Below are 21,147 nucleotides of genomic sequence, written 5' to 3' on the forward strand. Positions count from 1 at the left end.
TTAGTTTATTAAAAATATTTGCTCCTTGAAAGTAAAAGGCCTCCATGCCTGCTTCTGAGTGTACTTTGGGCAAAACAATATTTTTTGCATTGGCACCAGTACACTGTGTGTTTTACTCTAGTGACGTAGTTTCGAAAGGTGTGTGGCGATACGCTATTCAAACTTTTGAAAACTTCAAGAGGACACATCTTGTTTCGTATACTACTGATTTTCTCCAGCTCTACACTGTCCCTGTTGCCATTTATTACTTTTAGTGCCCGTCTCTGAATGTCCTCATAAACTGTCTTTTTTGATGGTGCCATGTGAAGGAACACATTGTTACAATAAAGCAGAATTGGTAAAATTGGTACTTTGTAAACTGTTTCTGCTGTGTAAGGACTGATATTATGCCGTATACGCGACAATAACTTTACTCTAGATGTGGCTTTTTTATTGTTTTTTCGAAGTGATCAGAAAACGTCAGGTTTTTATCGATCTTCACCCCTAGATATTCGTATACGTTAGATTCTGTAATCTTTTTGTGATTGATCTTGATCTCCATAGGTTTTGATTTCAAAGTTCTCTGGTGTGTACCATAAAGAACGCACTCGGTCTTGGTCTTTTTAAGATTAATAATGAGATTATTTTACTGAAACCAGTTAGCAATCTGTTTTAGATCACTGTTTAACTTTCCTTCAATAACATCACATTTTTTACCAGCAACATACAAAACAGAATCATCAGGGTCATTTCACACTGGTTTAAATTTTCATCAATATCGTTTATTAGTAAGGTAAAAAGCAATGGACCCAATATGGATCCCTGTGGTACTCCACAGGAAATATTTTGATTTTCTGACAAGGCTCCATCATATGATACAATTTGCTTTCTACCAAACAGATAGCTCTCAAACCAGAAAAGCTCCTTCTTTTCAATACCATAATTAAGAAGTTTAGATACGAGGAGTCTCATATGGTCCACTGTGTCAAAAGCCTACACTATCACTATCATTTCTTTTATTTTCTGTTCACTGATGGGAAAATCTTCAATCCTTTGTTGTTGGGAATAGTCAGAAATTGCTCCCATCCCAAACTCATCAGGTGTATTATCAGAGACACATTTCTCTCCTACTGTTGCAAAGAAAATGTTTAAATGATAAGCTTTCTCTTTGTCCAAGCTCAGGATTTGGTCATTTTCACCTCTTGTAAGACCAATCTTTGTATTTTTCTCCTTTTCTTGCATTTTTTAACAGTTTTCCAGAAAGCAGATGCATAGCCAGCCTTTTCAAATTTCTCTTGCCAATATTTAGCTTCACTATTTCTACAGAGCTAGTTACATAGTTTCTCTGTTTTTTGTATGATTGCCATGCTTCTTTATTGGAAGAATCCATTTGGACTGTTCTGACTAGTTTTTACCTCAAATTAATCTGCTTACGTATGGTAGTATTCATCCATGGCAAACTGTCTGACCTCACTTTTGCCTGCCTTTTTGTAATTTATGTATCAACAATGGATTTGCAGAGATATTCCCAGGCCCAAACAGTATCATCAAGATCATCAAATACTGAGCATATCTGCCATGGAGTGATTTCAAAATCATTTTTTGCAGCATCAAATTTTACATTTTTGGTAGTTTTTCACTTGTCTTTACTTGCTTCTTCCGTATTCTGAAAAGATTGACTACTGCAAAAACTATGTGATTGTCTGAGCGACCACTATCAAAGCATCCAGTTACACTAATTTTTGGTGTATCAGATGTGATGATCAGATCTATGATTGTCATAAGAACTTTTTGGGATGCAAGCTTGACATCAATCCAAGTAGATTCAATATTTGTATTGTTCTTAAGGTCTTCTCTTTCAAAACCATTTAGGCTATCTGCAAATTATATCAGGCAACCTGCCTAGCTGTTATCAGCGAAAAGCCTATCTTTTCTAGTGATTTGATAACCATCAACCATTATCTGCTCATTTTAATATCAACATAGAGATGTGTTTCTGAAATGGCAAGAATATCAAACTTCACTGCATGAAGTAAGATTTTTATCTCATGTAGCTTGTTGAATAACCCATTCACATTTGTATAGGCCACTTTTAAGCCTTTGACCTTCAGACCTTGCTTGTTCATTATATCATAACATTAGAGGTTATTTGTTTTTTTGGGCAGTTGAAGCTGGGTGGTGTAGGAAGGGCTGTTGTAGTTGTTGCTGTTGTAGGCCTAAGCATGCCGAACAGCACCATAAAGATCCACTCCCTTGACTTTTGATGTTAATTTGGCTGTTTATAAAAATATTAGTGGGATGTACTGCAAATTTTGGCCATATGTTATCATTGTACTCAACAGACAAGGGACTTATGTGCTATCATCTTGTTCTGTTTTTGTTCTTGATTTTGTGCTTCCTTTTCAGCCACAGATGCCACTCTTTTGCTGTCAGGTTTAGGCTCCATTTTACTTTTAACTGTGAACTACAACTTGTTTTATTTCTGATTACAGAATGCTGGTGGTGATCTAGAAGATGGTGAGGTAAGTAGATTATTGATTCCAAAAAACTGCCTCTTTCTTCTTCACATTAATGGAAATATTTAGAAGTGATTTCCGAGAAGTGACTTCTCAGAAGTTATACAGAAGTGATAAGTGACAATAATTAAGTAACTGTTATAAACAACTTTTAACTATCAGTAAGCCTACTTAGTTTTCTTGTTTCCGGCAGGCATACTTTGTTACCAGTACCTTATGTATTGTTATGCAAAGAAGTACTGAGCCCTAAAGTTACACCACATCAGTTGTATTGTATTGCATTGTATTGCATTGTTTTGTATTTTATTTTATTGCATTGTAATAATATAATTTATTGAATGTTAGTTGCTAGATGTGAAAAAACCCTAATTCAGACTAATGTAAAGAAATTTTAAAGATTGTTGAAGGCAATTAATTTACTGTAAAAAAGGACACTTACATTTATTTTCAAGGAACCAAATTCAATTTCAATTTATCCTTAATTTTGTTGTGAGAACGTTGTTGATCAGTTGCCATTTCGCCTACAATGCCATTTATCAAAAGCAGCTTCTAGACCAAACTACTGTTTGTTAAATCGAATTAAAAAAACAATATTACTGATACTTTTCACTAAAAGGTGTTTTGAGTTATAGGTTTGCATCTTATTACATGTAATGGTCCAATGTAGGATTCCTTCTCTTTGCCAAAGATACTCACGTACCATAAGGTTGACGTTTGCTGGGAGTTTTCCAACTTGCCAGAACTACCATCCCAACACCTCAATGATATCATCAGTCTTTTCATTTTGATATTGCTGTAGAATTCCAGGGATGGAACATATTTTCTTTTTGCTATAGGATGAAAATATTGTGGTTGTTGAAGATGATAACCTTGGCGATGACGGCGATGAGGAATATGACCTTGAAGGGGAGGAAGGAGATGATTATGAAGAAGAGGTAAGGATATAATAAAAAATGTTTTGTTGATCTCGAATGATTATGAAGAAGAGGTAAGGATATAATCAAAATGTTTTGTTGATCTCGAATGATTATGAAGAAGAGGTAAGGATATAATAAAAATTGTTTTGTTGATCTCAAATTATTATGAAGAAGAGGTAAGGATATACTGAAAAGTGTTTTGTTGATCTCGAATGATTATGAAGAAGAAGCAAGGATATGATCAAGAGCGTTTGTTGATCTCGGAAGATTTTGAAGAAGAGGTAAGGATATGATCAAGAGTGTTTTGTTGATCTCGGATGATTTTGAAGAAGAGGTAAGGATACAATCAAAAGTGTTTTGTTGATCTCGGAAATTTACCATACTGATGCTGTATACCAAGTAGTGTACCGGAGTCAGTGGCGGCAATTGCCCTCCTGCCGATCAAATATCAGGGGCGCCAAAATGAATTTTCACAATAAAGGGGCCCTAGGCGCCTTTCCTATTCCTAGTGGGGGGGGGGGGTAAGTTAGCCTAGTTTTAGACGGGGACTTGCCGTTTTGGTTCAAAATTTGGAACCATTATTCCGCACATATCTAAAAAATGTTACCCATAATTCCGCAAAAATGATGAAAATGATGCCCATAATTCTGCAAGGCAATAAACATTTTTCAAGTCACAAAAAAATTTGTATGTCCTTTCCTCCAAACTCATATTACGCATATTTCATACTTTCATTTCTAACTGGGCATTGATTTTGTTTATGGCAAATCTTCCTCTTAATATTTTTGCAATAAATTCCTAAAATGGTACCCATAATGCCGGATATGTTTCTAAAACTAATACCGGTAATTCTGCAGAAAAGGTACCACTAAATAATCCGTAACTCGACGTCACGTCTCCGTAACTCAAACCTGTCAAGGTACTCTCCAAGCCCCCAGCCTATTGAGTTCACCGGGGAGAACAATTAATCTGTCTACTTGAAACTGACTCAAAAGCCTGAAAATGAGCTTAAATTGGATGAAACTGTTCCAAAATGCAGGATGGACACTTTTTTCGAACTTCCAAAAGAAGGGTAGGCTTTAACCTACAATCCCTCTTAGCAACCGCCCTCTACCCATATTCCCTCGCTTCTCTGCTTTCCTGTCTTAAGTAGACTTGGCTCAAAGTATGCCTCATTGCTACGTTGTTTCAATGGCAGCTCTTGTTTGAAACGATCTTTCACATGCACCAGATAGCTAGAAAAGTATTCTGTTATAACTGTGCATAAACACTGTAACCTATTTATAAACCCTTATAATCCTTGCATCATGTTGGAAAAAATTGGTACTGACAGTATTTTGAGCTCAGAGTCAGGACTGGTTTGTTTATAAGCGAGTGCCACCAATCAGCGAAGAAATATATCAGTTTTCTCTGTATGGATAAGACACTTGCTACCATTGGCTGGCCTTCATTTTTTAGAGAGATAATTTTATCTCAGATAAGGTTTGGTTAAATTTTTGACCCCACCTGGCACATTAGTTTTTCTACTAAAGACCTGCCCATGTTTTGCTAGAGTTGGGGACATCAGTAATATGTAAAGGACCGTATTTAGAATCCTATTGGCTGATCAAACGTTAAAGGTAGCAATAGTTTGCTCCCCGGCGAAAAAATACCAACTCGCGTCATTATAACAGCAACAACAATAAAGCGTAAGAAATAGTTGAATAATTTTAACCTGATTCGCCTTGATACAAAGAAAACTTGAAATTGGTATGTTACGGATACCCTTGAACTATAAGCAATTTTCACAAATGTAGCTGGTGCACAAACTATACCTGCTTTGCAATTTTGAGATGCTATCGCCTTAAGTGACGCTGATACAAAGTTGCTTGAGAGTTGTCAGCCCCTAACAGCTACTTTCAAACTCATTGATTTCACCTTCAACTAAAAGTCCTGCCAATAATGCACGAACTACGAGTAATGAGCGTTGTATTTTCCATTTCTTTTCCCTAGTTCTACGTACTACTTCCGCTCCGCCTCCCCCCTAAAATAACAATGTTGATCGTTTAAAAAAATATAATAAAATCGCACGAAAAAACGTACTTCATAATCTCCTACATCGCTTTATAGAAAACCAACATAGTTCCAAGGGGAAAAGGGGATTGCTTAATCTTCTCTAGAAAACTGCTAGTATTCCAGGACTTTTGGCAGTGATTCCAGATAGTATAAGACACTTTGTTATCCAGTAGTAGCCGCTTGGGAACCTCTACTTGACAATATGTTCGCCCTGAAGAAAGAATTTTTCGTGCAAGCTACGATTTATTAAAAGCTTACAAAGCCTTTTTTGGAAAATCGCCAGCCCCCTTTTTCAAAGATATGGCGCATCTGCCAAGATATTGTTTCTTGCGCATCGAAGACATTGTGCTAGGATGGGAAAGGAACCTGAAAGAGGGATGAAAAGAAACCCACAAAAGGCCCTATTCGAGGGGAGCTTTGCAAAAGTGGTTTTTACAGCCATTCAGGATAATTGCTTGGATTGAAATCCCATAATCCATTAAAGATTTTGATTCCATTCTAAGATTTAAAAAAGGACTCAGATTCCACCTTTTGAGCTAAAAGAAATCAGCCCAGCACAAATCCATGGGAGGTCAGACAATTTATATTAGCTTAACCTCGACAAATTTTTATTGTAATGTAGTTTCTTTTCGTATATCATAACTTTTCATTTTTGCTGAATGCATGTCGTGTATAAATGAATAAGATTGAACGAGTAAATAGAAATAATTCAAATATTTACAGTACTGCCACTAAACGATATAACTGCCCCTTTGCGAATATCCTGAAGCATTATTTTAACGAGCCTTCCTCTGTAGAGGATTACCAAATGGTTTTAGAATTTCAGAATTTCAACCGTCTCCGTTGTTTTCAGTCGAATACGAGGCTAATCGATGGCGACTTGGCTGCGTTCACACTGCAGCGAAAAAAAGAAGCGAAACGAACAGGGGCGAACAGAAGCGAACGGAACAACATGCTGTGAGCGAAAAATCGCGAAACAAACAGTTTTGGAGGGTGAAGTTTGATGACGCAGTGGCCGATTTAAAACAAAAATAATGACTTTACCTGAAAGTTGATTTCTTTAATATTCTCTTTTTTTAAAAGGAAGACGGAAGACGATTTTTGGTTCACGAAATAAAAAGAGGCGAGATCTGATTTTCATGAATATTTGCTTTTATCTGGTGAATATCATAATTTGGTGCCGCAGTTGAGGAATGACGAGGCTATTTCAGATTCAGAACATAGTCATCTACGTTTTGAAGTCGGAAATGAATTTATATTGGTTGGGGGATGTCCATTGTTATGCTTCCCATATAAAGTACAGTTGGCAATTATTGGGGGCCACCCTCTTCCCCAAATGGGGCCATGTACTTTCATACTGGTCTGATTGAAAACAAGCATCGCCAGACTATCCCCAATAACTTATTGGTTGCATGGCAACGGTATAATCAACGTCCATTGCTGTTATTCCGTTTCGTTCGCAGCGAACAAATGCATGAGAAGTGATCTTCTCGCTCCGTGTTGCTATCGCTCTGTCTTGATGTAAACAGGCGCATTGTTTTCAGTACAAACTATCTGAACGCGAATTCGCTCATTCGCTTCGCTACGCTATTTCGCTCTCAGTGTGTACGCAGCCGTAATCGTTCAGCGATTCATAAGCAGTTGCTGTTGGATTTCCATAATCACAAGCAGTTGCTGTTTGATTTCCATAATCATAAGCAGTTGCTGTTGGATTTCCATAATCATAAGCAGTTGCTGTTGGATTTCCATCATCAAAAGCAGTTGCTGTTGGATTTCCATCATCAAAAGCAGTTGCTGTTGGATTTCCACAATCATAAGCAGTTGCTGTTGGATTTCCATCATCAAAGGCAGTTGCTGTTGGATTTCCATAATCATAAGCAGTTGCTGTAGGATTTCCACAATCATAAGCAGTTGCTGTTGGATTTCCATCATCAAAGGCAGTTGCTGTTGGATTTCCATCATCAAAGGCAGTTGCTGTAGGATTTCCACAATCATAAGCAGTTGCTGTTGGATTTCCATCATCAAAGGCAGTTGCTGTTGGATTTCCATAATAATAAGCAGTTGCTGTTGGATTTCCACAATCATAAGCAGTTGCTGTTGGATTTTCATAATCATAAGCAGTTGCTGTTGGATTTCCATAATCATAAGCAGTTGCTATTGGATTTCCATAATCATAAGCAGTTGCTTTAAGATTTCCATAATCATAAGCAGTTGCTGTTGGATTCCCATAATCATAAGCAGTTGCTGTTTGATTTCCATAATCATAAGCTTGTGGATAGTGGTCCGAAGCTAAGACCTTTTTGTTCCAAAACGAGTAAGGATGGTTTTGCTCCTGCGTCTCAGCATATGGTCGGGATTTCAATTTAGCTTATTTTGAAACCATCCTGTAAGAGAAGATTAACTTAACCGATGATTGACTTGTAATGCTATGTCGAATTTTGTGATTTATAATAGGTTCTAAAGAAAGTAATCATATTGTAGCCATATTTTTAGGCGGGTGGCTATCTGATGATCTAGATCAGCCAAATTAAATGATAAACTCGTATGTTTGCCAAGAGTGAAGATTTTTAAAGTGTTTCAGAATCAAATCTCAATCTTAGAAAACGCGAGTGACTGTCTAGTGCGAGTTTGTATCCGTTGTCCCGAGGCTACTTTTTCAACTTCCACACTCTTCAACAAGCATTATGGTATAGAATGGTCATTCATTTTTCCTTGCTCCTCACTCTAAAGATGTAGGCAGTAGCGGAATCATTGTTGAGATAACGATGTTTATATAGTATTGAGTTTCCTTTGAAGTGTTAGAGGACATCAAAAGCAGTAGAATAGCAATCCTAAGATAACTGATGTTGATGAAACTAATTTTGGAATACGTTCATGACCAATAATGTAATTAAAGATTTCTTTATGGCCTCATCGGCCTACACTTCAGTGTTAGCGTTGTAAGTAATGGCAATTTCAGTGTTTGGCTAACAGATAAAAACACAACTAAATAGGAGCAGTTTATTGAGTATGATAAATAAAGTGTAAGCAAGAAATCGCAGGTAGTGGCAAGAGAATTGGCGGTAACACGCCCTTGCGATTCTGAGGAGGGTCATTTAAAATAAACTCATCCATTTTTTTAATGTGCTCCAGTTTCTTAATGTTCTAGATATTTCAATACTCATGGTTTCTTAAGAGTTTCTTAATTATGATGCCATGAATTTTATATTTGCGGTTACTTATATTTAAGTTTCATTCTAGGAAGAAATTTTAGTTAATGCTAGGAACTGTTACAGAAGATGAGAGACTTTGAATCTATTTTTTAATTTTTCCAAAGACAGAACCAAGACAGTAACACCTTTGTAGAACAAAACAGAACATTGCAACAAAAAGTAACTATCCGATCTAACTAAAGTAAAGCTACTTCAATCTCATGAATATCTTCTGAAGAAATATAATCGGCCGAGTTGTCTTCGTCATAGTATACCCGAAACTCTTGCAATTTTCTGTTGTATCATGATATTGCTTCAACAAAGAAACCATTTTCATAAAATTCTTTCAATTTTCTGCCAACAAATTCATGAGTGTAGTCACGGTCAGCTCCATAGTCGCCCTTTGCTGCCTCGTTGTCAAGCTGCTGTTCAATGTTTCCTGTAATTTCTGTTGCTAACTTCTTTATTACTTGCTACTGCTGGTAACTCACATGCTGGTACCTCTGCTGGGCCGGTTATTGGCAAAGGAGGTGGAACAACATAATTTTTAAGACCTTTCTAAGTATTTATTTTATCGTCAGCAGATCTATCGCACCAAACTTTGTCATAATCTTCAGCAGACAACTTTTATGTAGCATTTGCAACCCAGTGCGTCAACAATATTCGTCTGTTTTTTGCATCGAAAGAATCTTCAGAGTTGCCTAACCACAAATCTATATTATCTCCCTGCTCTAACCAGTCGTCTTGCTCTGCCTGTATGAGGGATTTTAGTAATCTACCATACCCACATTCAGCTGGCTACCAGTCTGTTGCACCAGTCAGCTGTCTGTTGCACCTGCGGGGGCATATCACACTATTCCATCAAGACCTTTGACTGCTGGCTGAAACTGGGCAGTAACTTAGGCCTCCAAATTATCACAAAAGAGAAAAAATTCCTTGAGTTTGCTTACTGCTGGGGCTCATGTACGTTTGACCCAATTGATGCTGAAAGCCGTATCAACCCATGCACTGCTTTGCCTGTAGACGTCAACCCCTTAGTGATAGGCTGCTATTTCATCTTTCCTTATTTGCCTCCAAGACCCACGAGAAACCATTGCTGTTTTTATATCCCTGTTTTTCGGTCCAAAAGCCACTTGTAGAGTGCACTGGTGCTTATCCAGGCCACTCCCAGATTGACTCACCCATACCCTATGATGCGATCTTTTTTCCTTTGCAATAGGAGCTTCGTATGTTGTTTTGCGATCGACTGCGAATGGAAGTGGGACTTGATCTACGTTAAGTCTCTTCTTAGGTGGAAACTTTCCCCATTTTGGATCAAATTCAGCTCTTTCACTGCCCGACGTTATAAGTGTTTCGCGTAAGGTGCTATGCCACTTCATCATCCCTGGCAAATAATGCTGCTTTTCTGCATGTTTTTTCTCTGTACTCTTCAAAGTTTGATCTTGTACCTTCGAATGAACTCACTGATTGCGCTGAAGGGAAGTTTATTTGACGATTTTGGATTCAAAGACTGGTTTATCTTATTTGCATCTATGTGGAGCCAAGCAAAGGAAGCTTTCAGGCCTTTTGAACGGGCTTCGACAAACTTCTGATAAAGGCGGACATAAATCTTTTTATTTTTGTTGGAGGGTCGATTTTTTGTTAGAGACTTCTTGTGTTCCAATGCTGCAGAATCGTCTATGGTTTCTTGTGACTTGCTGATGTTGAACTTCTTGGCAACTTGCGTGACACATTTCTTATCCTCATTCAAACTGTTCAATACGTCAATCTTGAATTGAAATGTGTACGATTTTCTCTTCAAGGCACCTCTCCCTCCCTTTCCTTTTTTGTGAAAAGCTGTTTCCAGTTGGTCATTCTCACCATCGCTGGTCCTATTATTTTCACGTTGCTCAATTTCATCTCTCTTCTTCAGCTTCCTTACGCGATTTGCTTTCGAAGTTACTTCGTTGTGGTGCCATGTGATCAAATCCAAAGGTCTTGCCTTCTTCTTCTGCAAAAATTCTTTTCGGTTTATCAAAATCATTGTGGTGCCATGTGACATGCATGCAAAATCCTTGTTGACTTTAAGACATTTTCCGCAGAAGTTACATTTGATTTTAGAGCCGTTCTCTTCTGTTTTACTCGGCGACATTGGTAACCATTGCCCTCGGTGAAGAACTTGTTTTGTGAAACCAAGCGAAATTAACGTTTTTTTTTTTCTGCGATACTTTCACTTCATGGAAGCACATTAAGAAACGTAGGAGTGTTAAGATTTCCAAACAAAGCTTGGTTTGGAGGGGTCTTTACAACAAATTAGACTTGTCTATGTTTCTACTGTTATAAAATTATGCTATGTTATGAAATGTTCGTGACCTTTTTTATCACGTAAAGAGATTCGCTTCCGTTCTGATGCTGTATTTAGTGGGAAGTATCTTTTTATTCCTTGTGTCTTAAGTTCTAGGCCAACAGGGCAATCATGTTCTTGGATTTTACAAAAAATCGATGTTCTCAGTTTTATCACGACTTAATAGTTTCTTAATTTTTTTACTGTGAGTAGTGAAGTTTCTTAATTTTTTCTGACTGTCCAGTACTCGTTTCTTGTTGCCAGTTTCTAATAAAAAAATAAGTGCAAACATAGTTTCTACACAATACACAATTCAGATATTTTCCCACTAATAAGTCAGATATTGAAGGGCCAAGCTACATATTTGCCGCTGCTATCAAATGACGTTTTTTGGGTCGTATTGTTTTTTCAAAATTGTTTTCTATTATTATTTAGTATTTTTGTTATCTTTCTTGGTTTCTCTATGAATTCCATGGTTGCCAGAAATGTGGTCGACTTAGCCAACAACTTGACCAGTCTTTGTGAATGATTTAAAGAAAGGAGATGGAATCACTAGACCAAGGCCATCATATTGCCAGCTATTTACCCTTGAAACGTCGAACAAATTTTAGAGGAATCGTCCAAAGCAAGCGCGCCCTATCGTTGGTGATTAGCTCATTGGCCTCTGCGGCTCCGGATGAATACAACCTTTTTCCTTGTGGTTCTTTCCTCGTACAAAATCCTTCCAATCCGCGGATTCTGCGAAGAAACAAGGCAAATAAACCGAATTTCCGACCACGAGACCTTACGCAATGTAGTTTAAGCTTTTATTTTTATTCCAGTGACAATGGTGTGGTTTGTGTGGAAACCCGCAAGAGTCATTGAGGTCAAGGCATGTGGCCTTCTGCGCTGGCATGTAGTCGTGGAATATGATGTTTTTGTTTGATTTGTGAAATGATTTGGTGCTTTCCGTGATATTTGGTTTGTTTTATTCGAATATTCGTTTCAGAGTAAGCTATATTTCAGATTGCAGTTGAAGCAATTTGCTAATGTCTCTTTAACGGAAAACAGATGTGATTAACAATTGTTATTAGCTCCGAACCTGGAAAGCTGCCTTTTTAAGCTTGACAGTCTGGGTTTGGCTTGAAAATTGCGAAGGTAGTCGTATCTTGTAAATGACTGACTATGGAAATCTTAATTCTTGGAAAGAACAAAGGAAATCACTTCATTATAGAAGGGTAAAGACAGTCGTTTCGTCGATTTATGGATGAAAGAAGACAAACATTGCCTAATCCGTAAATTTTCGAGGCGGTGGAACATTTCTATTGATGATAGGACACCACAGAGGCTCAATACTTTTGGAAATGTGCAAACCGAATTGAGGGAAATCTAGTAAAGTTCTGTAGCAGTTTCTTCAAGGTTATTAAGAAAGTTGAAGTGCATTGAATGGTAAGTTGGTTGTGGTGTTTTGGAGCAAGAGTTTGGGAAGCCGCAGAACAGCGTGCTTGCTCTAGGAAAATATTAATCTTCTTCAGAGTTGAGCTATCAAAGAATGCAGACAAACTCATGTACTCCTTTTATCAGTACATGCTAATATGAGTGGGGTCAAAGTGAAACTTGAGCCCCTTGATTATGAAAGCTCCCAGTGTACCGTCGTACCTTACAACAATCCTGCAAAAGAGGCACAGAAGCTAAGTCCTGGATCACGCCATTTAAACGCCAACGCAAATCAAGGTAGAAGAAGCGAACTTGAAAATTCTAACACAAATTATGGACTTTGTCAACAAACTGAACATTATTTGCAGCGATCTTCGGTGAGTGACGAGATGCCCACGCTAATTCCAATTCGTAGCTCTCGTGGTTTGACTAACGGTACGATCTCGGGTCCGCAATATAAACCCGTAACTGGAACGCAGAAACAGCTAACGAACTCTCGTCGTGCAGTTTCGGATTCTGGTGGAAATATATTTTGCGGAACGGCTGCCCATGCCGAAGTATTCGTTGAATCAAACAGCTCAATATCAGTATCTGAAATTAATCGCAAGCTGAATATTCTTTTAGCAAATCAGAACAAAATTATGTCACAAAATGATCGTATTTTGAGTCAACTCAGTGCAACAGTATGTTCCAATCAACAGCGCGGTTTGTCAGAAGATGAGCTATTTTCGAGCAAAGAAAGGGAAGGTAATGTAAATAAAGGAGCTGAATCAAGTGAAGAAAGAGCAGATATAAGAGCTGCACGCGTTGAAGCATCACATAGAATATATAACAGCGCCAAAGGTGGCAGTAATTATCACTCGCGTCCAGCCTCTTATTCAGACCAAAACCACTTCAACACAAATTGTGAACTGGAGTTAGGCCCACCTCCTAGAAAGTCTCGTATTGTTTCTGCTACCGATGGCAGATCTACCGGCGGCTCACACAGGTCCACGCCCAGGTCACCATCACGTGATTTCACGGTTGGTTCATCAGTGGTATCTATGAACTCTTTTCAGGGCAACCATGCAAGCGCCCAAATGGTATCGACTAACAGTGTCCTGCCCTTATACGCAAATCAGTGTAATATGGCTGTATATGTCGTGAGGGGAGGTGACGAACCTAGCCAGATGACTGTTTTACCAGTTCAATGCAACCAAAATAAATCAGGATTGTCACAATCAAACAAGAGCAATTCGATACTGTCTGCACAACCAGCATTGCTGTATAATGAATCAACTCGTCAATACGAGCCATCGTATGTCACTGGCATAGCACATCCGGGTCCAGGCAACACTCAACCTGATCTTGCATCAGCATCTCGCGACGGAAACCCCTCTAACTCATTGCGGAACACCTCAGAAAGGTCACCTAGCTATCCTGTAGGAAACATTCCAAATGATTCTAACGTCCACCCCAATATAACAAACGTTATCAGCTTGAGAAAAGGGTCTGTAGAGTCAGCATCAACAAATGGAGAAAGGTGTCAAAATGTCGCTGAAAGCCACCTAGAGGCAGTGGTCTCGTCTGCAGCACAAATGTCTTCTCCTCCCTCTCCAATCATCATCGAGGAAGACATAAAACCAATGGTCTTGCCCTCGCAAGAAGAGCTGCTGCATTCGCAGTTACGGAGTTTCTCGATGCGAAATTACGCTGTCCAGCTAATGCGTGCATTGTTTCGGCCACACGAACTGATGCATCGATCGGTTTATGAGAATAGCGAGAGAAAAGGCTTGGACAAAAAACGTTTGCAACAGATAAAGGAGTACGTTTTTCAGATCTATCCAACTCCAAATAAGGAAAAGAGCCTTGCTTGGATTGAATGCATTTCTGCAATGAACGAGGCTATTAGAGCTATGAAGTGAGTTTTCAAATTTACAAAAAACTCAATAATATAAAGAGGTTGTAAACTTGTTGACTTTGTCAGTGAGTTGATGCAATCCATTTCGGCGTTTTAGGGTAAGCAGCTGTATAGAGACATTAAGTTTAGTTGTCTTGACAGTAGGTTTAGTAGTTGTTTAGAGATACATTAAAGTGGTGTAGTAACTGTATCAACATTTTCACGAATCTGGACATGCTTTTTGGGAAAGGTCGGTTTTTTAATTTTGACTTTTTTACGTAAACATTTTTATGCAGGGCTTTATCCGACCAAACAGTTCTTTTCTGCAAGTTCATTTCATAGTTTACCTCACTAGTACATTTTTATGAAGATGCAAAGTTTTTTGTGGACGTAACAGTCTATTGCTCACCTTTCTAGGCCATTTACATTAGAGAAATCAGATAACGAAATCTGTGGCACCAAGGGTTCGATTTCTTCTTCACCAATTGAAAATCTACTAAAATTGTTTCCATTAGATAATTGTAATCCTAATTCTTAAATTTCGTGTTAACAAAACATTAAAGTGATAAACAAAGACATGTTCACTTTCAATCCTGGCACTATATTCTCATGTAAAGGGCTTCTTAATTAGACCAAGATATATTTAGAACTTCTACTTATCTTTTCTGATATGGGAGTAAGATAACTCTAAGAGAAAAAGGAGAGAACTAAGGAGGGCTAAGAGAATTCTGTAATCCAGATGTTGTCAAATCTTTTAATATTAGTCAACAGCTTATTAGATCAAGTTACGAAATATGGAAAAATAGTTTCCTTTTTCGTTGTGATTAAATGAGTAAATATATTGCAGACGAATCTTTAAATTTTTTTGTGGAAACTATTCAAACAAACAGTTCCAAAACTAACCATGCTTATCTCATGCATTCAAAAGAATATATTTTCCTGCACACAAATGACACGAACTTTACGATTCCCCACCCACAATAATATCAACATTAATATATAATAAAGTACGAATACCAATAGTCTCCGAACTCCCTTCGCCTAAACTTGATTAAAATGCGGCAAAGATGAAAAATTGTAGTCGTATTTAGTCATTTGTCTCCCGGAGTAGTTAGATTAGATGTTGTGGATGAGAGGTTAATCTCGCCCCTTCTCTTACCAGCAATCGAATTAGATTGTAGACCCAGTTAAGTTTCACGTAGACTTGTTACTCTTTAGAATTCACTCTTCTTATCTAAAATACTTTCTCCGTCAATTCTGTATTAATCTGTTTCTCATCAATTTGAGACAATTTTCGTAAGAAGTGCTTTTTAAAAGATGTTTATTTAAGAAGAGTGATTCTGTGTTACTTTTATAGTTTCTCTTATTCTGCTAAAATAAAGTTGCATTAAAGTCAAAGCTGCTAAAATAAAGGTGTCAAGAGCTCTAAAAATGTCTGCGATAGTGTTGCGTCATGTTGTTGTCTTATCAAAACCAGAAACAGCCAGAGTCATGCTTTCTGGAACTGGTCAGTGACGTCTCGCTTGACGCTATCGGCCATTCTTACGGCTCTTCCTTCTACATACAAACCATCCTTCAACGACGCCTCTTGCTCAAAGAAGCATCTGTTCTTTATTGATCGAATTCCTTCGTTTGCTATAATAATTGTTCGGTTTTTAGGCAAAATTAAAAAATGTGCGCGATATTCAAGCGATCTTTTAATCCATTCTTTTTTGTGCGATCCGAAACCACATTTCATGCTAGATTACTGGAGTACATTGAGTTGCGTCCTTAAGAATGAATGCAAAAGAGGTTACATTAAGGCCAACCAATGCCAAGCCTCGAGGTTTATGGAACGACACACCAGTCAATCCTCGTTACGTAGCTGTAATAATGGTGATATTTTTTTAGTTGAAGCCAGTTGAAACAGCAATGGTCGATCAGTTGCTTTCCGTTGTCTTATAACCACTTATTTAGACAGGAATAAATGGTTTGAATATAGGTTACCTTGATCGTTTCATGCGATTGGTCATAAAGCATCTTAGAAGAACAAAAAGTGTAGCTTGTAACAATGTGACGGCCTTCTTCCGACTTAAGGCCCAGCTCATACATCGAATTAATAGCTTTTCTAATTAGAATTAAATGTGGTGTTTACTTGGTTAAAAATTGAGTCTAGGCTCAAGCGTCGATTTTAATTCTGTGGATAATATGTTTTGCTGCCGCTTCTCTTTTTGGCGGGAAAGTTAATTCCACAATTCAAAATGGCGCCTTCCACACAAATAATCAAAGTTTATATCTTGAGCATGCTATCGTTCGCATTGGCACCAAAGTAGTGTCGCCAAACAATTTAACTGACCACACTCTAGGAAATTAGTTTCGATTAAGTATAAATATGAATCAACACCGTTGTATTCGAGTAACTGCATCAAGAGTTGCAGTAGTTGAAAGATTTTGACTGTATGATATCGCTTGTGTCACGCTCGCTGTAGCAACTCACAACATCCTGAAGGGTCTACAAAAGACAGGCTAACTGGAATCTTCGCCAGGATTTTTTGTTCATTCTGTGGAGGAATAGAAGAGACGCCTTGACTGCCTCTGCCATTTCCTTACAGCTTTTCTGCCGCCATAATGCATTTGCATCGATCCCTAAGATCAATTTTTTTAATTATTTGTTTTCTTCTCTTTTTAATGCTGTTCCCGATTGAGAAAATTTAGACTTTGAGCCTCCATGATCGCTGAAAATGCAATTCTTGGTTTAATCTTAACAATTCAATCAATAGCTATTACCAATTGGATGATCTTGTCACGAGTAGAAAATAGATTTAAAAGAATCATACACCATAGAATGCAGCTTTTCCCTTCGTGTAATAACCCAGACGCTGGTAATCGACTCCAGTCCTGGAATATTAAAAGGATATCGGGAGGATCTAGACCTCATAAAAACCAACTGTGGTTTCTTATAAGCCTACAAACCGTTAAGTACTTATAATTAAATAGTAGAAATTCTCGGTTATTTTATAAAAGTAACCATGAAATAAGGAAGTTGCATTTTGGTGTGATAAGCTAAGGTACCTCATGGCTGGGATTTAATTATCACCAATACTGTTTTCTGCAAACCCCCTTGCTAATTATGAATGTGCGAGTGCATAATTTGTCCACTTCAAGTTAGAAGAGGGCAAATAAAGTATGATATCTTGTTGTGTCTGTCTTCCTTCGGGAAAACTGTAGGCCTTAGCCCCCAGAAATACCCGAGTTTCCGTCACTTAAATTGAAAGTATGTCTTAAGCTTTAACTCTCATAACTGTTCCGATAACTTTCGATTAATATTTCAGCCAAGTTTATGCCTGAAATTAGCTTGAATATCCCCACTGTCTCTCTTTTAGATGCTTTTTTAAATTACCAATTGCCCCTTGCGTAGAGTTGTGATTCAGCATCTTTTTACAAAATGCTGTTCTTTTTTCTGCTAAAGCCTCCTTTGCTTATTTTTACAGGAAGAAGGTGACGATAATGAATGAACTGAAAAGAAATTTTCCAAGATAAGTATGGATGGTTTTAGATAACGAACATTGAACGAAACGGTGGACGGATTTTCCGCAAGATGCACGCAGATATCCTGCGTAGAATTTACATGTCTCGAGCATATTGCTTAAGCTGATTGGCCATTAAGTATATATTGTGATGTTATTGTTAAGGGTATATGTAAAGTAGTAATGAAAAGAAAAGGTTCTGCTATGGCACAGAAAGACTGTTAGCTCCAACTTTTCGACTCACTTTAACCAAGTCCTTCAAGTTAGATGTGAATTTTATTCCTCGCTGATGAGAATGGGCGCTTATGAAACAAGGCACCTTTCACCAATTCATTTGTATAAGCCAATGAAAAAAGGCTACTGGGGCGTACGCTGTTTAATATCGCTTTCATCTAAAATTACCCATTACGCGGCAATGGCCCCTACCCCGTCATAATATATAAATTGTACATATGCCTGCGAAGAGATGGAGGCATGATTACATGGCAATGTATAGTTAGATATCGTGATGTATTAAAATGACGTTTATGGATTTTTAACCCACACCACACCGCAATATTTTCTCGCCAAAATGCCTTTTTGTTGCAAGAAAATAACGTCAAACAAATTTTATTGAAGCGTTGAGGCAGTTGATGTCATAAAGTCCCCCTAACCCCCTCCCCCCGCCTGTGATAAGACAATCCAGGGCAACAAAACTGCCCCCAATTTATCTTTCTTGCCATTTTAGACAAAATGAAAAATGGGAAACGTCTACCTTGTTTCTCAATATAATTAAAGGTAAAGTAACCATAATTAAGGGTTTTTGGAAAATTCCAACATTTATTTGATTCTTCTCTTGAAAACCAAGAACTTTGGTGACGTATTTGCTGTTGATAAGTTTAAGTTTTTCCTGACCTTTTCTAGCCTGTTGCTAAACCAATTCATGTCAAAGTTTAGCGTCCCTTTTGGTAAAAAGGGCTTTTTCTACCCAATTTGAAGACCCAGCTGCTTTTATTGAATAAGGACCCAGTCGTTTTGGTTTCATTTTCGCAGCATTTTTTATGGAAATACGAAACATCTCTCGGTAACTCATGGAGTAGCAGCATTTTGCTATGATTCATTTAGTTATTCAACATCATTGCCTTTTCCTTTCTTATTTCTATGGTTGGTTGTTTCTAGCGACTTAACTATAATTGCTTTATCTTTAACAGTCTTGTAACAGAACAGAAAAAAGTCTGTTTTCTAACGTGTAATGTGAATCAACATTAAAACCGTATGGGAAATGATCGACAGCTTTTTATACTGTGCTGGCTCGTTTTAAAGACATTCAAATAGCACTTATTATGTAAATGAAGGAACTGAAATATCTTAACATAGCAAATTTGTTTTGTGCAAAAAGAAGCAAATATATTTGTTATTTAAAGCGATTTTTTTTCGTGTAAACCCTTTCGTTGAAAGTATATGTCCCGTTTTCCGCAACTGACCATTTGATCATCATTGATAGAGATTCGTGTGATATATAGATACAATAACGGCACGATTTATTCTTCAGAAAAATCCTTTTTCCGCCATGTGGCAGCTGTTTTGTAGAAGACATGATGCTCATGCAGGTCCTATACAAGTATATTTATGCTGATGTCATTTGGTGTTTGCATGTTATGTGGCTGTCGAAATATCCAGCCGGCAAGAAGCAAGTTATCTTTACATGCTATGTCAAAGACAGGTATACACTGATATAAATAGTTGCAACTTACAAACGTCCTGTTCTGTACACCAAATAGCGTGTACAGCTCTGCCCTTAAGGACAGAACGGTCAAGGGCGCCGGAGCCCTAGAGGTGCGGGGGCAGCACGGGGGCAGTACGGGGGCAGCAGTGCCCTTTTCAATAAATTGATTTTAGAGCAAGAATAATTCATATAAATATTTTGAATGCTAATAAAATCTAGGCTTCAAGCATCTCTTGGTACCTACATGCAGGACAAAAGTCAATATTTTCCATTTTGAAGAGATTTGCTTGAAAATATCTGAGCAATTTGACCAACAAAAATATTTTCGATGATAAGTTCTCTTTAATTTTAATGATCATGCTGGAAAAATTTCAGATTGCTACCAACGTTGGCTCTTATATGTTCGATGTATGAGTCAAAGCATCAATGATGTCTTAAATTCAAGCAAAGGCGCAGGAACCTGGAGGCACAGTGGGCACGTACCCCCTTTTTTCCAAAATGCAGTTTACCTGCCCCTTTGCAGCTCACCAAGCTGCTCTTTTTGACACCTGCATAACCAACAAGTGCCCTTGAATTGCTTAGGTGCTATATTAAATGAGGAAAGGGGTGACCTTTTGGGGCGATGATCTAAAATGTCTCTTTTCGATTTGCTTTTAGAGACATCAAAAAACAAGCTCACAACAAGGGTTACCGAAAGGTGGTAGCGACTGAAAATTGACCATGGGCCTTAAGGTTTAGGGCGCTCGCGAGGTTTCCAGTTGTAAAAGCAATTTTTAAGATATAACAAAATTGTGCAACTTTTAAACGATTGCAAGAAGGTGACTGCAAAAAATATTCTGAAATGAATTTTTAGGTAATCTAAAGGGCATTGTCGCCAAAAGTGTTCTGTTCACTTCGCTCGCAAACGGCCTCGTCTTTCGTTTCTGCCTGAAGGCCTACGAAACCTCTTTGCGGTACAATACAGAACTAAGCCAGTGAAATAGTGAAATCTATATAATTGTAGCAAGGCTTTATGTAACAGCCTTTTTAACAATAATGAAATGATATGCTTCCTTCTGCTCTCAAGATCTTTGTCAAACAGATTAAGCAAAATAAGGAACCCAGTTTTAAACGAAATAAGTACAATTACCAACTTTACAAAAATTAAAGAAAAAATTTCTGAATTTTCATCGTTCAATAATTGTGATCTTTACAAGAAATACGTATGCAACATCACTTCTATTTGATTCAAATTATATTTAGCATTGGCAATTTAAATAAGTTGGTTTTTTGAGCCTGAATATAGCAGTAGATTGTACCAACTTCAAATAAAGAAAGAAAAAACAGTAAGTTCAGAGAAGTTATATCCAAAAGTTATATCAAACCATGTAGATTGTCATCAGAAAAAAATTATGTTTTAATGTAAAGTAGGATTGGGTCCAGCCTCCCTTGATAGGTGATACTGGGGTGAAAGGAATTTCGAGAATAAAGTTTGACTGTGGTCTTGATTCAAATGTATTTTTTAGCTGTTGCCTTCACTTCCGAAACTTTTTAGGGCGTAGCAACGCAAAATGTCCCTAGGGGCTATGCTCCCAGAACACCGACCCTCTCTCCCTTGAAAGGGCCTTCACCATTGGCTTCGTCATTGGCTAAACGACGATTCACGATCTGTTTTATCAGC

At 37.8% G+C, this 21,147-nt stretch overlaps 2 protein-coding genes across 2 annotated transcripts in view; both read left to right on the top strand.

Moving 5' to 3' along the window:
* LOC135693260 (protein SET) overlaps positions 1-19,178 on the top strand; it is a 28,259-nt gene extending 9,081 nt beyond the window's left edge. Inside the window, exons 5-7 of the mRNA XM_089111152.1 lie at positions 2,472-2,501; positions 3,332-3,430; positions 17,747-19,178. Of these exons, the coding sequence (XP_088967278.1) occupies positions 2,472-2,501; positions 3,332-3,430; positions 17,747-17,770 (153 nt within the window). The 3' untranslated portion in view covers positions 17,771-19,178. The remainder of the gene's footprint in view (positions 1-2,471; positions 2,502-3,331; positions 3,431-17,746) is intronic.
* Positions 11,787-15,614, top strand: LOC135693255 (uncharacterized). The gene has a single exon (XM_065211682.2). The coding sequence runs from the start codon at positions 12,556-12,558 to the stop codon at positions 14,299-14,301; it is 1,746 nt and encodes a 581-aa protein (XP_065067754.2). The 5' UTR covers positions 11,787-12,555; the 3' UTR covers positions 14,302-15,614.
* Positions 19,179-21,147: the final 1,969 nt, after the last annotated feature.

The sequence above is a fragment of the Rhopilema esculentum genome, chromosome 11, assembly GCF_057945365.1.
Source record: "Rhopilema esculentum isolate cy_ngs chromosome 11, ASM5794536v1, whole genome shotgun sequence".
Taxonomy (NCBI): domain Eukaryota; kingdom Metazoa; phylum Cnidaria; class Scyphozoa; order Rhizostomeae; family Rhizostomatidae; genus Rhopilema; species Rhopilema esculentum.

What these genes read in the sequence shown, in the direction of transcription:
- LOC135693255 (XM_065211682.2), top strand. Translation starts at nt 12,556, where the DNA reads ATGAGTGGGGTCAAAGTGAAACTTGAGCCCCTTGATTATGAAAGCTCC.